Genomic DNA, 14,847 nt, shown 5'->3' on the forward strand with positions numbered 1-14,847 from the left:
GGGTACTATCTTCTTGAGGCCCCCGTGGGACTCAGGGACTGGGGAGGGGCCGACATAATAAAACAGGACGATAACATATTGTGGAGGGGAATGTCAAATCTGACTGAATTCTAAGGAGAAAACACTAGATGTCAAGGAAAGGTCATGACCACAGCTGACCACTTTGCATATCACCCCTCTTTGGCAGGGCACCTTGGAGAAGCGCAGGGCCCAGCGCGGAAGGAACCCCTAGCTCCATTCATTCCTTTACTCCACCAATACATATATATATATATATATTTTTTTTTTGATGTCTTATGATGTACTGGGCTCCCTACCCTCCCTGAAACTCACTGTTTCGTAGGGGAGGTGGGTGTTAATTAAAAGTACACAATGCCATGGAAACGTGTATCAGGGATATCCCACCTGCCCAGGATGCGGGGCCCGAGTGACATTTAACGAGGACCACACAGGCGGGGTGGAGTAGGGAAGCTCGCCAGGCAGAAAAGACAGCATGTGCGAAGTTCTGTGACAGCAGGGGGCTTGGCCGAAGATGCTTGAGGTCAGAGAGACAGGACCTTGACAGCTGATCCCTAGCCTCAGACTGCTGGTAAACCAGGGCGCGATTCTAAGAGGCAGGATGGCAGGACAGAACCGTATTTTAAGCACACGACTCGAGCAGCATAGTCATGCGGTCGTCTCTCCCAAGGCAGACGGACGGATGGTCAAAGCCACGCTGCGCGTTTTGTGAGGCCTCGCTGGAAGATGCAAACCCTAGGAGGCCAGTGCTCAGGACTGGTGACCACACAGTGGGTCCTGCTAGGCCCCAATCAAGCAGTCCCATTTCTAAACAGCTCTAAGAACAGTGGTTGCTCAGGTTTCCCTTCTAGCACACTCTCAGAGGCCCAATGCCAGGAAGTAGGTGACATGGACTTCAGAGGTTTTGGCACCATGCCTTGCTGGGCTCAAATCTTGGCTGCTATCTACTAAGCTAGACGACCCAAGGCAAGCTTCTTAATCTCTCTGTGCGTCGGTAAAATGGGGGGGGACTACGGTATCCATCTCCTGGGGTCACTGTGTAGATTAAGATCAAGCCGCGAAAATCCTTATCGCTTAGCCTGGTACATTACAGACGCTAAAGAAAATGTTGATTATTATCACTACAGTTCGCTCTCAGCAAAGGGCGGACAGAGAAGACGTGCAAAGACCTCGGAAACGTGAAATGACTCGGGAGCACCCGGCTCCAGGGAGGGGGCAGCGGGAAGCGGTGAGTGCACATACTTGCGAGCAGGAGGCAGGAGACGGCCACGGTGTACAGCTGCTTGGAGGCGGTGATGTTATAGCGGTCGAGGAAGTGGTCCAGCAGGTAGACGGCCAGGTGCCGGGCTGCGGGACAGAGCTGGCAGTGGCCGCTCAGCAGGCTCAGGATGTCAACAAAGAACCGGCGGCTCTTCAAGAGTGGGGAGTGGGCTCGGAAGGCCGGCAGCTTCAGCTCCTGGGGGACAGGCAGGACAGAAGGGGGTTGGGGGTCAGCACCGCCTCCTGAGAGCCTCGGATGCCCCAGGAAAGCCGAGACACGGGGGCCCGCCTGCTGGCTGGTTAGGGGCAGCGATTCCCTCCATACCCTGGCCGTTTTCCTTCAAGTCCCAGGATGGCAGCCCCCCCCCACCCCACCCACCGCCCCATTCCAGAAACTCCTGCACTGTCCCCCGTCTGCCCTCGGTGAGCACAGGCTCGTGATGTGCCAAGGATACAATGACAGAGGCAGGTGACGGAGATAACAGGCCCCCAAGATGCCAGTCCTTCCCTGGGGAAAGGATGAATATGTACAGGCCTGGAGGGTGGGGACCAGCGTCCAAATTCTGGTTGTACTACTCCACCAAGTTGTGCCGGCCTGGTCACCTGCCTTCACTTTTGTCACCTCCTCAACAGCTGAGGATTAGACGGAAAAGGAATGTAAACGCCCAGCACACAGGCACCTCTCAGGGTCCCTGGCTTAATTCCCTCTGTGGGTGGGACGGTGAGAGATGATTTTAAAAAAACTTAATGTACAAAAAGCTGTTTAAAATAATAGTACAGGGAGGGCGCCTGGGTGGCTCAGTCGTTAAGCGTCTGCCTTCGGCTCAGGTCATGATCCCAGGGTCCTGGGATCGAGCCCCACATCGGGCTCCCTGCTCCGCGGGAGGCCTGCTTCTCCCTCTCCCACTCCCCCTGCTTGTGTTCCCTCTCTCGTTCTCTCTCTCTGTCAAATAAATAAATAAAATCTTTAAAAAAAAAAAAAAATAATAGTACAGGGGCGCCTGGGTGGCTCAGTTGGTTAAGCGACTGCCTTCGGCTCAGGTCATGGTCCCGGGGTCCTGGGATCGAGTCCCGCATCGGGCTCCCTGCTCTGCGGGAAGCCTGCTTCTCCCTCTCCCACTCCCCCTGCTTGTGTTCCCTCTCTCGCTGTGTCTCTCTCTGTCAAATAAATAAATAAAATCTTTAAAAAAAATAAATAAATAAATAAAATAATAGTACAAAGAACTCCTAAAATACCCTTCCCCAGATTCCTTAGTTTTCATTTTTATCTGCTTGCACGTACACATTTTTCTTCTAGAAGTAAATTCCAAACATACTTCCCCGCCAGGAGGCAACTTTTACTTTGTCATTCGGACACTGCCATGTTCTCTGAATGTATTTCTCTGACACAAGAAAAGCCCACAAGAGAAATATCAAACCCACCAAGACTTTTGTGACAGGAAAAATTTTCTTATATACCTACCCTATTGGCATTTTCACCAAAGTAGGCCAGACACGATTTATTTAGGAAATGCCGTAGCTACATTTTGTCAAGTGGAGAAACTAAAGAGAAGCAAAACTGAGGGAAAACGGGCAAGAAGGAGATGGCAGAAAAGGAACTGTGGGAGCTCCCTCCTGGCAGGTTCACTGGGGGTGAGATTCAAACAAACTGGAGCCCCTGGGGGGTATACTCCCACTTTCTTAGCCCTGGGGCTCTACGCAGGTAGCAACAGTCCTGGGACAAGAGGTATCTGTTCATTCAATCATTCAAGAGATACTTCTTTAAATGTTTATTTTTTAAAAGATTTTATTTATTTGACAGAGAGTGAGCAGGAGAGAGTGTGCGTGCGAGCCAGAGGAGGGGCAGAGAAGCAGACTCCCCGCTGAGCGGAGAGCCCGGGGAGACGTGGTACCCTGGGATCATGACCTAAGCCAAAGGGAAGACACTTAACTGACTGAGCCACCTTGGCACCCTCATTCAAGATATATTAATTCATTCATTTGACTCAGTAAGTATCAAGTACCTTCTATGTATCAGACATTATTCCAGGCACTGGAGATATAATCTAGAGTAAGACAGACACGGACCTAAAGGTAAGATTTTAAGACTCTTAGAAGAAAACAGAAGCAAATCTTTATGACGTAGGCAATGGTTTCTTTGATATGACACCAATAGCAGAAGCAACAAAAGAAAAAAATACTTAAATTGGACTTTAAAATTTAAAACTTTCATGCTTCAAAAGACAACATCGAGAAAGTGAAAAGACATCCCACAGACTGGGAGAAAATGTTTGGAAATCATGCATCAGTAAGAGGCTGTATCCAGAATATATAAAGAACTCTTACAACTCAACAATAAAAAGACAACCCAATTTAAAAATGGGCAAAGGACTGAACAGATATTTCTGCAAAGACGACAGAAATGGCCAATAAGCACACGAAAAGATGTGCAACACTTAATCACTAGCGAAATGCAAATCAGAACCACCTTGAGATACCACCTCACACCCGTACAATGGCCATTATATAAACAAAAATCAGAAAATAAACCAGTGTTGGTCAGGATGTGAAGAAACTAAAAACATACGGCCACACAAAAACATGCATAGGAATGTTTCTCGCAGCATTATCCAACACGAGATAGGGAAACTGAAGGGACCCTTGCCTCTCTTCTTGCTAGGACCTATCCCCCACCCCACACCTTATGGTACAGTAACGTCCTCCTTGTAAAGGTCAAGGAGTTAATGATTTCTTTGGAGTCTTTCAGCACAACAGATAACATCTCAGGAGTGATGGGGCAGGATCATCATGAACGTTTTCCAAGACCAATGAGTGACCAAGACCCCTGGCTCCGGGCATAAGTGACTTACGGAGGACACCTAAACACTCCTCTTTGTTCCTGGATGCCCGAGAAGACACTGCACGAGACCACCATCCTCAATAAAAACCCCAGGCCCCAAGCACAGAGGAGATTCACTCTCCTTTCCTTTCTGAGTCTTCCAGATGCTCTGTCTGTATCTGCTCTGTCTTCAACAAACTGCTCTCACTTCCTCTTGGCTCATGTTTGATTTCTATCCTGCGAGAAGCCCAGGACCCTCTTGGCTGGCTCTGCGGGACCTCTTCTGGGTCCTCGGACCCAGCTAGCTTGAATCAATAATAGCCTCCAAATGGAAACAACCCAAATGTGCATCAGCTGATGAATGGATAAAGAAAATGTAGTATATCCATACCATGCAATATTATTTGGCCATAAAGAAGAAAGAACATGAACATGACCCTTAAAAACATGCTATGCAAAGAAAAGCCAGTCATAAAAGGCCACATATTGTGAGGGTCCTATTTATATGAAATGTCCAATATAGGCAAACCCATACAAACACATGAAGTACATTAGTGGCTGCTGGGAGCTAGGGGTGGGTGGAGGTTAATGGGGGGTGACTGCTAATGGATATGGGCTTTCTCTTTGGGATCATGAAAATATTCTGAAATTAGATAGTGTTGATGGTTGCACAACTCTACATGCACTAAAGGCAACTGAATTGTATACTTGAAAAGGGTGAATTTTATGGCATATGAATTATATCTCAATAAAGCTGTTGTAAAAAGAATAAGATGGACACATCACCCATTCTCACGGAGTTTATGGCCCAGTAAGAGAGAGCTAGAAATCAAATGATAAGGCAATCACACAAGTCCAAACTGTGATCAACACTACAAAGGAAAGCCAGGGGATCTCTTCTCGTCTGGCTCCTTCCCTCACAGAGACCCGAGGCCGGGACAGCTCTCTTGGTAACCCTAGAGTTTGGCTCATGGAAGGTGCTCCTAGGTGAGTAAGTTATTGCCTCTCCCTTATGTTTACACCTAAAGAAACTGAGTTTGAAAAAGTCCTGAGACCCCAGGCGTTACTTAACCTGCAACAGACCTGAGACCACAAGACTTTCAACGTATCTTTTTTTTCAACCCTTCCTTTTAAGTAATCTCTATGCCCAATGTGGGGCTCAAACTCACAACCTGGACATCAAGAGTCGAAAGGTCCACCGACTGAACCAGCCAGGCTCCCCAATTTTTTTGTTTGTTAAATCATGGAAAAGATTTATCGTTAGTTTAATTTCCTTAAAAAAAAGACTTGACTTCTTTGTGTATTATTCATCTTCGTTGATGAATTTATGTGGCCAACATGGGATTTCAAACTCCTTGAGGGCAGGGTTTGGGTCTGCTTTGGCTCCTCACTGTTTTGTCACCACCCTAGGGTGATAGGGAACATCGTCAGGTGCCCAATAACCAGTTGTGGAAGGAATGAAGGCAGGGAGGGGGAGAACCAGGGCAGAAGGAGGGACTGAACTGTAGTGGTGAGTAGCAAATGCCCTGAGCCTATCGGCATTAAGGAGCAGTCAGTGGGGACTTCAAGGAGGAGAGATGTATCCAGCCAAGATTTGGAAGGACATCTAGGAATTGACCTGTTGAAGATGCAGGAAGGAAGGAAGCGCAGCAGCAAAAACAGCACTTAGAAAGCTACACGTGTTCCGCCCTGGGAATCTGCAGCACTTGGAACAGACAGACAGGTAGGGTGTGCCTAGACAGAGCAGGTGGGGATGGTTGGGCACAGTCCCATCCTGTGTGCCATGCTAAGATATCTAGCCTGCCCTGAGGGCACCAGAGAACCACGGAAGGGCTCGGAGCTGGGCATCAAGATGGGCAGGATGGCCACACGTGAAGACCTCTCAGCCAGGCTCCTCCAGGACTGTGGCCAGACAGCTCCAACAGCAGCCTCCCTCTCACCCCCCAGCAGCCCCCACAAGCTTGCAGGCTACTTGGGTATTTCCTCTCAACCGAGGGCTAGGAGGCTCTTGACAAGAAGCAACAACAATCACAGATCTTTGCTTCCGTCGGCAGCCGCTGCTGGAAATCAGACAATTGACCCTTGGCAGCACGGCCCTCCTCGAGGCAGTTCAAAGTCCCAAAACACAACAAGGAAGAGATGCAAAGCCCTGACTTCCCTCCCTGCTCAACTCAGCCAAACTTAATGGCTTCTGGAATTTTCTCTTGGGTGAACTGGGAGAAGAGAGCTCAGAGCAACATACTGTAGGTCTTGTATACTTTCCTGGGAAAAGGGTCCAGTGGCTTGAGCAGATTCTCAAAGGAAGCCATTCGTGCATAAAAGAAAAAAAAGAAAAGAAAGAAAAAGCTATGGACCTTTGGAACAGGCAACAATACACACCAAGGAGGAATTAGCAGATAGGGCTTCCCAGAAGAGGCTGGTGCCAAAAGCGGGCAGGATTCTGAAAGCTAGGCCTGTGAGGCTCTTTATCCCCACTTCTGCTCGTTCCTCACATCCTGCTTTAAATGTCCTTTCCTGGGGCGCCCGGGTGGTTAAACGTCTGCCTTCGGCTCGGGTCATGATCCCGGGGTCCTGGGATCGAGTCCTGAGTCGGGCTCCCTGCTCAGTGGGGAGCCCGCCTCTCCCTCTGCCTGCCGCTCCCCCTGCTTGTGCTCGCTCTCTCTCTGACAGATAAAATAAATAAAATCTTTTAAACTAACTAAATAAATAAATGTCCTTTCCTAAGAGAGGTTTCCTCTGACCCCTCACCATTCCAAATCAGGTCCCCCCTGGTTCTCAGAGCATGCTATTCTTCGTGGCCAAATATTTACTTATTTATGTGTCTTCCTGCTAAGCTCTTGCTCCTGAGGGTGGGGGCCAGGTCCGTCGGGCCTGTACCATTTGCTGGAGTCCAGGGCGTCCCTGGCCCAGAGGCAGCTGCTCTGCAACTATGGGCACGAGTTCAGAAGAACGAACAGTCAGGAAAAGGCAGGCGAAAACTTAAATGCACATTACTGTGGGAAAGACGCCGATCCGAAAAGGCTATATATCATAGGATTCCAACTATACGACATTCTGGAAAAGGCAAAACTATGGAGAGGGTAAGAAGAGCAGTGGTTGCTGGGGGCTGGGGGGGTGAGGGACAGAACAGGCCAAGCACAGAGGGTTTTCAGGGCAACGAAACTACTCTGTATCATATTATGATGGTGGATACATGTCATTATACATTTGTCCAAACCCACAGGATGTACAACACCAAGACGGAACCCGAATGTGGACCATAAACTTTAAGTGACAATGGTGTGTCACTGAGGTTCACCGACTATAACAAATGTACCACTCTGGTGGGGCATGTGGGTATGGGGGAGGCTGTGCCTGTGTGGGGGCAGGTGGTACATGGAACACCTCTGTACCTTCTGCTCAATACTGCTGTGAACCTCACACTGCTCTAACAAATAGTCTTAAAAAAAGAGAAAAAGAATGAATACAGTAATACGCTTCCCTGCACCAAATACACTTCTCTCCCCACATATTGGGGAGCAGCCTGGCACAACTCCACTATTTATTAACCTTGGGCATGTGAGTTCTGAACCCCAGTGCCCTCATCCTAAAAAATGGGGGGGGCGGGCACACTGCCACAACTGTAAAGTATGTGGCACTTAACAGCAATCCACAAGCTTTAGTGGACCTTTTCCTCAAGCTAGGCAATCAAACTTCAGATAAACGGAGCTTATCTGCCTCTGTGAAAAGCTCTTTGGACTCTCTAAGGAACCTGTTCTGTCGGGTGGAATGCAGCTTTAGACTTGAGGGTTTACAGCTGGGCCTGAGTGCCTCTGCAGGAAAGGAAACCAACCCGCCCATCCCAGGTCTTCCAGAGAACCCCCAAGCCAAGTGGAATCAGGGGCTCTCAGCCTCAGCTTCTGGTGCCGAGAAGGGCGATTCCTTGGCAGATGAACAACAGTGTGGGACGCCAGCATGCCTCCCCTGTTTAGTTTGAGAGCCCAGCTGATTCCTTCCCTAACCCAATTAGGGGGGGAAAGGCCTTCATTCCAAGGGCTTTGCTCTAAAGATCCGCATTCCTCCCCAAGCACTTTTGACCTAAGTCAGCTTAAAGGCCACAGCGGCAGTGCCTGAAGCCAGCCCCTCCTATCGAGGGGCCTGGATTCCAGAAACAAAAGAGCAGCCTGAGAGGGGCGGCCTGTAAAGCCCTCCCGGATTAGGCAGGCACTCGGCTGCCAGTGTGGGAGGAAAGGGGCAGGAACCGGGCCAGGCAGAGTGACCTTGCTCAGGAGGGCAGGGGCAACATTGCTGTGGCCAGCAGAGAGGGTGGGGGCAGGGCACAGACGAAGAGGGGCATCGGGACAGGCAGAGGCTTCCAGAAACTCTCCCTCCCAAGCCGCGGGCCCTCTATCCCCTGAGCCCAACAGGAGAGCACGCATTCCTCAGCTACACCTAGAAATGAGCAGGCTGGGGCCAGGGACAGGTGGCCGTGAGGAGTTCAGGTGCGGGGTGGAATCCACCTTACAAAAAACTGCCTCTGTTACCAAAATAGTTTATTTTGGTTTTTAAAAATAGTAATAATGGGGCGCCTGGGTGGCTCAGTTGGTTAAGCGACTGCCTTCGGCTCAGGTCATGATCCTGGAGTCCCGGGATCGAGTCCCGCATCGGGCTCCCTGCTCAGCAGGGAGTCTGCTTCTCCCTCTGACCCTCCCGACCCTCCCCCCTCTCATGCTCTCTCTCTCTCAGTCTCTCTCTCAAATAAATAAATAAAATCTTAAAAAAAAAAGTAATAATGAAAAAAATAAAAATAGTAACAAAGAACAAGAAAAAACTATTAGATATACAACAAAATGTTCACAGCGGTATCTTGGACGGCTCAGATCTTGTGTGATTTTTATTTTCATGCTTTCAACACTTGGGATTTTTAAAAAACACTCGAAGTAAAAAAAAAAAATTCCAAACTCAGAATAGATTGGTGGTTGCCACAGGCGAGGGGGTGGGAGATGGGCGAAATGGGTGAAGATGGTCAAAAGGTACAAACTTACAAGTATAAGGTAAATAAATCCTGGAGATGTAATGTACAGCATGGTGACTACAGTTAGTAATTCTGTCTTGTACATCTGAAAGTTGCTAAGAGAGTCAATCTTAAAAGTCCTCATCACAAGAAAAAAAAAGTAACTATGTTAAGTGTCAAATGCTAACGACACTTATTGGGGTGATCATTTCCCAATATATACAAATACTCGATCCTTATGTTGTACACCTGAAACTAATATAATGTTACGTCAATAAAAGAAGATTGTAGGCGCCTGGGTGGCTTATTCGTTAAGCATCTGCCTTCGGCTCGGGTCATGATCCCAGGGTCCTGGGATCAGCCCCGCATCGGGCTCCCTGCTCAGCTGGGAGTCTGCTTATCCCTGTCCCTCTCCCCCTGCTTGTGTTCCCTCTCTCGCCGTGTCTCTGTCAAATAAATAAAATCTTAAAAAAAAAAAAAAGATTGTTTCGAGGCTGAAAAGTACAGCATGGGGAATATAGTCAATATACTATAATAACGTTGTATGGTGACAGATGGTAACTATCATGGTGAGCATAGCTTAATGTATAGAACTGTCGAGTGACCATGTTGTACACCTGAAACCTAACATAACATTGTATGTCCAACAACCTTTAAAAACAAATTAAAAAATAACTTCCAAAAAAAAGACTGAAATTTAAAAAAAACATTCAATGTGTAATCAGTTTGCATTCTAATTACTGTATTTCCAGTTTGAAAAGAAAAAGAGGGAGGGACTAGATACCCACTGTATTAAGGTCCAGCTCAAAATGTATCCCCAAGGATTCTCTGGCAATCCCACATCATGACTGTGAGAAAATCAGCCCTTTCATAAGAACATGCCCCATGCCAGCACTATGCTAAATATCCCACTTCGTCCTCACAAGATGCAACATCCCACCCAAGTCCAACCCACAAGTAGTGATCTTTTTCTTTCCTTTTTACTAGTTATAAATTATATATTCACTGACAAATTTTCAAGAGTAGAAAAAAATAACAAATATCACTTCTGATCCCTCGTGCAGAGAAGTCGTGTTAAGTTTTACATGGATTCTTCAGATGTTTTTCTCTGTGCAAACGTCCACAACAGGGGACCATAATCTGCAAGTGTACCCCACTTCCCCTTCAAGATGGCACTGGAAACCATGTTTTCAATGGTCGCCGAGCGTTTCGTCATTGTGCGGTTGTGTCGTGACTCCATCAGACCCCCATTCTGGATGTTTGGGCCGTTTCTTCCTTGCGGTGTCCGTGCCGGTCCTTCCCTGGCCGCCCTCCCTGCCACAGCAGCCTGTCTTCCCACACTGTGCGGTGGCTGTCGAATAAAGGGTTTGCTTGCTTATTAACTGTCCTCCTCCTTCCATCCTGCAGAATGTGACCTCTGTCAGAGAGAGGGAGTCACTCTTCCCTCCAGGTCTTAGATGTACCCCTGGTACCTGGCACACAGCAAGGGCTAATGAGTATCTGCTGAATGAGTGAATGAATGTTTGAATGAATGGAGTGTTTTTCGTGATGAACACAGATGTGACCTCAGCCAACACCAGCTGGGGGAATGCTTTCTCTGCCCGTGGCCATCCCTGCCTCACCCCAGTCTCCTTATCCAGCTGGGCAGGGACCCCGGCCTGTCACTGCTGCAGGACAGATGGGGGAGAAAATTCAGCCTGTGTTCTTCACACACAGGCTCTGCCGGCATTTTGAGGCTAACCTCAGAGAAGTTTGAAGGTCACATGCACTGTAAAAGTTCAGCCAGTCACCCCTGGTTTCTCCTATTAAGGGAGGAAGGGAAGTCTTCATTTTAACCCTTGGTGTCCTGCACTGAGTTGTTTTCTAATTGCCTTATGGTTTTACTTCTCATCATTAACCTACTCTTCCTTCAGATCTTAGCTTAAAAGTCACTTCTGAAAAGTGTTTCCTGGTCATGCCTCTATCAGATATTCCCCAAGCATCTAGAACTTTTCTCCATCCATCCATCCATCCATCCGTCCATCCGTCCTTCCATCCATTTACTTTTAGTGTCTTTCTTCACTCCTCGACTGTAAACATCACGAGGAAAGGGATGGGTTCATCTTGTTCAGCTCTGTGACCTCAATTCTTTTATTTTTTTTTTAAAGATTTTTTATTTATTTATTTAAGACAGAGAGAATGAGAGACAGAGAGCACGAGAGGGAGGAGGGTCAGAGGGAGAAGCAGACTCCCCGCCGAGCAGGGAGCCCGACGCGGGACTCGATCCCGGGACTCCAGGATCATGACCTGAGCCGAAGGCAGTCGCTTAACCAACTGAGCCACCCAGGCGCCCCTTTTTTTTTTTTTTTTAAAGATTTATTTATTTATTTGCGAGAGAGAATGAGAGAGAGCACATGAGAGAGGGGAGGGTCAGAGGGAGAAGCAGACTCCCCGCCGAGCAGGGAGCCCGACGCGGGACTCGATCCAGGGACTCCAGGATCATGACCTGAGCCAAAGGCAGTCGCCCAACCAACTGAGCCACCCAGGCGCCCTGTGACCTCAATTCTTGACATAAAAACGATACTTAATGGACAAAGGCAAATACTTGAAATGAAAAGGTAAGTAAAAATGATCTGCTCCTGATCTTAGATTGAATGAAACGATCATAATGTGCAATTCCAAATGCTCTTGAAGACCAGAGAGGTGGTGTAAGATCCTGAGGATGCTGAATTCTAGGAGAAAGAGAAAGCTCTGTCCTTGCCTTGGGGTGGCACATGCCTCAGTCTACCCAATAGCAGCAGAGGGTGAACACAGAGGAAGCAGGCAGTGTTTTACAGGGGACTGGGAACTTCAAGAATGATAAATTATGCACACTCCACACTCAGTCATTTCCAAGGCAGTGTTTCCCGATGTGTGTTCCGTGACATCCCAGACCCAAGGTTCACTCCCTGAAGAAGAGGGATCTGTGGGCCATACTATATACTGCATACTACTTTGTTCCTTCCTAAAAGCTCACTGGAAGCCCTGAAACATTTGTTCAGGGAAAAACTTAACATAGTTTTAGGAAACTCTAGGTTCAATCTGTTTATCCACAGATCACCATTACCACCATCCCTTTCGGGGCAGGGGTGGGGGGTGGCGGGCAGAGTAACAACATCCCAGAGAGCTCGTTCTGGGAGATGGTGCTTTAGGGTGCTGGCAGCTGGGCATGGGTGTGCTGGGGAAATTAAACCCCAACGCATCTGCAAGGTGAGACTCCGGAGAAAATTCCTGGCTCAACTCCCAATAAGTTGATGATGTTAAGCCGAGAGATTTACTGAAAAGCTCGCTGAGATCAAAAACCATTGCTTTCACGTGCAGAATTGCCCTGGTAAGAATTTCCCCACAGCCATGCCATTAGGAGTCTAGGAGCAGCACAAGAGGCTCCAGATGCCAGCTCACCCAGGCAGCCCTGGGTGCCCTGCCCTGAGGGGTCTAGGGACTCGACTCCAAATTAAATCCCCCCCCACCAACCCGCCAACTGCCCCACCTCAGATATTATATACACATATCCTGTATATATTCTATAGAAACTCAACTCCCGATCCTCTGCAAACACCTGATTCCTCCTTGGAAGCCATCTACTGCTACTGAGTAGACTGAGGCACGTGCCACCCCAAGGCAAGGACAGAGCTTTCTCTTTCCCCTAGAATTCAGCATCCCCAGGCTTTTACACCTCCTCTCTGGTCTTCACAAGTATCTGGAATCACCCATTGTGATGAAGAGTTCTATACAACCTTCCATTTTATATACATGTGTTACATACATAATTTCAAATACATATGTATCTCATTTGCCAGATACTGTGTCCCATGCATTCTGTCCTCTCATCCTCCAACAAGCCCACAAGGTGGGGATTATCAACATCCCAGTATTCCAGACGAGGACAGCTCAGAGAGGCGATGGAATTTGCTTAAGGTCACCTAGCTAATTAAGTGATAGATCTGAATCTGGCCTTTCTGACTTCATGCTCATAACACGGTTTTGTGGCTTCCAGGGGATAGTTTAGGTTTGTGTTTTCCTTCCAAAGTGATGTTATCTTTAACCGATTGTAAGATATCTTATTACTACAGAAATTTTAGAAAACACAGATATGAATACAAAGAAAATTAAATTCACTAGCAATCCCACCACTGAGAGAGAAGTGTGAGCATGTACACAGTCTTGATTCTCTGCACACACGTGCGCCCCCCACTTCTGTCTCTCACTGTGCTATTGCCCTACGGACAACTGTTAACTCCATCTGGGCTCTCCATCCCAGCACTCACCCTGTTGAGGTGGGCCCAGTCAGTGGTACCACCCCAGGACTGGTCGGTACCCAGAAAACCGAGGCCACACTGCAGGTTAGTGGCAAATCCTGGACCTGGACATCAGAGGAACTGGCTGGGCCTGGGGTGTGATGCTGCGTTGAGTGTGACAACCACTTCATAAATGGCCAAGGTCAGAGCGGGGCTGAGGGGCTCTCCCACACCGGCCACTGACTGAAAACCACACTGGTCTCCTCTGTGCTTCCCGCCATGCTCATCCTCAGTGCTGCCAACCACTGCCTCCCTAGGGAGGCTGGGCCTCCAGGCACTGGGCCAGCTGGTTGGGAAATAGCTTGAGGGATCGTGTCTGCCTGAGAACAAAGGGTAGCAAGACAGGAAGAAACACCATGTGTAACCAAGGTGACCAACAGGAAGTGGAGACTTGCAAATTGAAAGGGAAAAAGAAAGGGGAGGGGGGTAGGCTGGTTCTTCAGAGGCCTCAGGAGTACACACCACTGACCTAGGAGGCCCTGTGAGGCCCGAGGATCACTCTCCTTCCCCTCTCTGCCCCAATTGCTTCATAAAGCCCTGAGAGGTATTTTCGGTAAAGAACCAACATCTCTGCAAGAAAACTATTTCAACACTCTCGAGAGGGTGGCTCGGGGCACACAGAGCCAGTGACATCCCCTCCTGCTGACCTCCGGCCTGTAGCTTCCTGCCAGCAGACAGAAAGGTCACGCCAAGCCATCGCATTTCTCACGGGCCCTCTGAACTCAGGAAAGGGTCAGCTCCGGACACACCGTCTCATTCCCAGGAGCCAGAGCCTCTGCCCTCCAGAGCAGACTGTGACAGGCCCGGCTATGGCTGCTGGGCACCCAGCTGTGGCCAAAGACATGTGTGCCTACCTCTCCGTGGTCCCTCTCCCACTCCGGCCCCCGAGACCTCCCAACGCCCCCACAACACTCGTGGCCTTTTTATAAAGTGTCCCCTAGGTTCGTTCTTCATTTCGGCAGCTTCTGGATATGACCACATCCCTCACACCTTCTCAACTGGGGGTGCCCCTCATTCTCCCACACCCTCCATTATCTAGGTGCAGGGGCAGTTCTCTGTAACAGGTCCAACCCTTGGATCTCTCTACCTTCCCTCCTGGGTCACCATTCCTAAGCGGTGGCCTCAACAGCTCTTCATGTGACACTTCCAGATCCTGTCCCTGATTTCCAGATTCCTTCTGATGGATCCTCCTGGGCACCCTGGCCCTACCAGCCTGAAACAGGTGAGCAGGGTAAGCACTACCACTAGCCCTGAGTCGCTCTGCTGGGACGCCATTCCCCCGTTGATCTACTGTCCAGGGTTTCTGTCACTGTGGTCAGCTGATCACAGGCATTGGGATCTTCTGAGAATTCACAGAAAAATGGAGGCTTCCCCCTGTACTGACTTGGATAACGTCTCCCCAAAATCCCTATCTACGCACAACCTCAGAATGTGACCTTTTT

At 48.8% G+C, this 14,847-nt stretch overlaps 1 protein-coding gene across 2 annotated transcripts in view; it reads right to left on the bottom strand.

The window, feature by feature from the left end:
• The window catches only part of CCNJL (cyclin J like), a 53,601-nt gene that overhangs the window by 24,492 nt on the left and 14,262 nt on the right, over positions 1 to 14,847 (bottom strand). For both annotated transcript variants that reach the window (XM_081826273.1, XM_081826272.1), the window contains exon 3: positions 1,261 to 1,474. In XM_081826273.1, coding sequence (XP_081682399.1) covers positions 1,261 to 1,474 — 214 coding nt within the window. The remainder of the gene's footprint in view (positions 1 to 1,260; positions 1,475 to 14,847) is intronic.

This window comes from Leptonychotes weddellii, chromosome 7 (genome assembly GCF_054177405.1).
Source record: "Leptonychotes weddellii isolate Sample4059 chromosome 7, ASM5417740v2, whole genome shotgun sequence".
NCBI classification, from domain to species: Eukaryota; Metazoa; Chordata; class Mammalia; order Carnivora; family Phocidae; genus Leptonychotes; species Leptonychotes weddellii.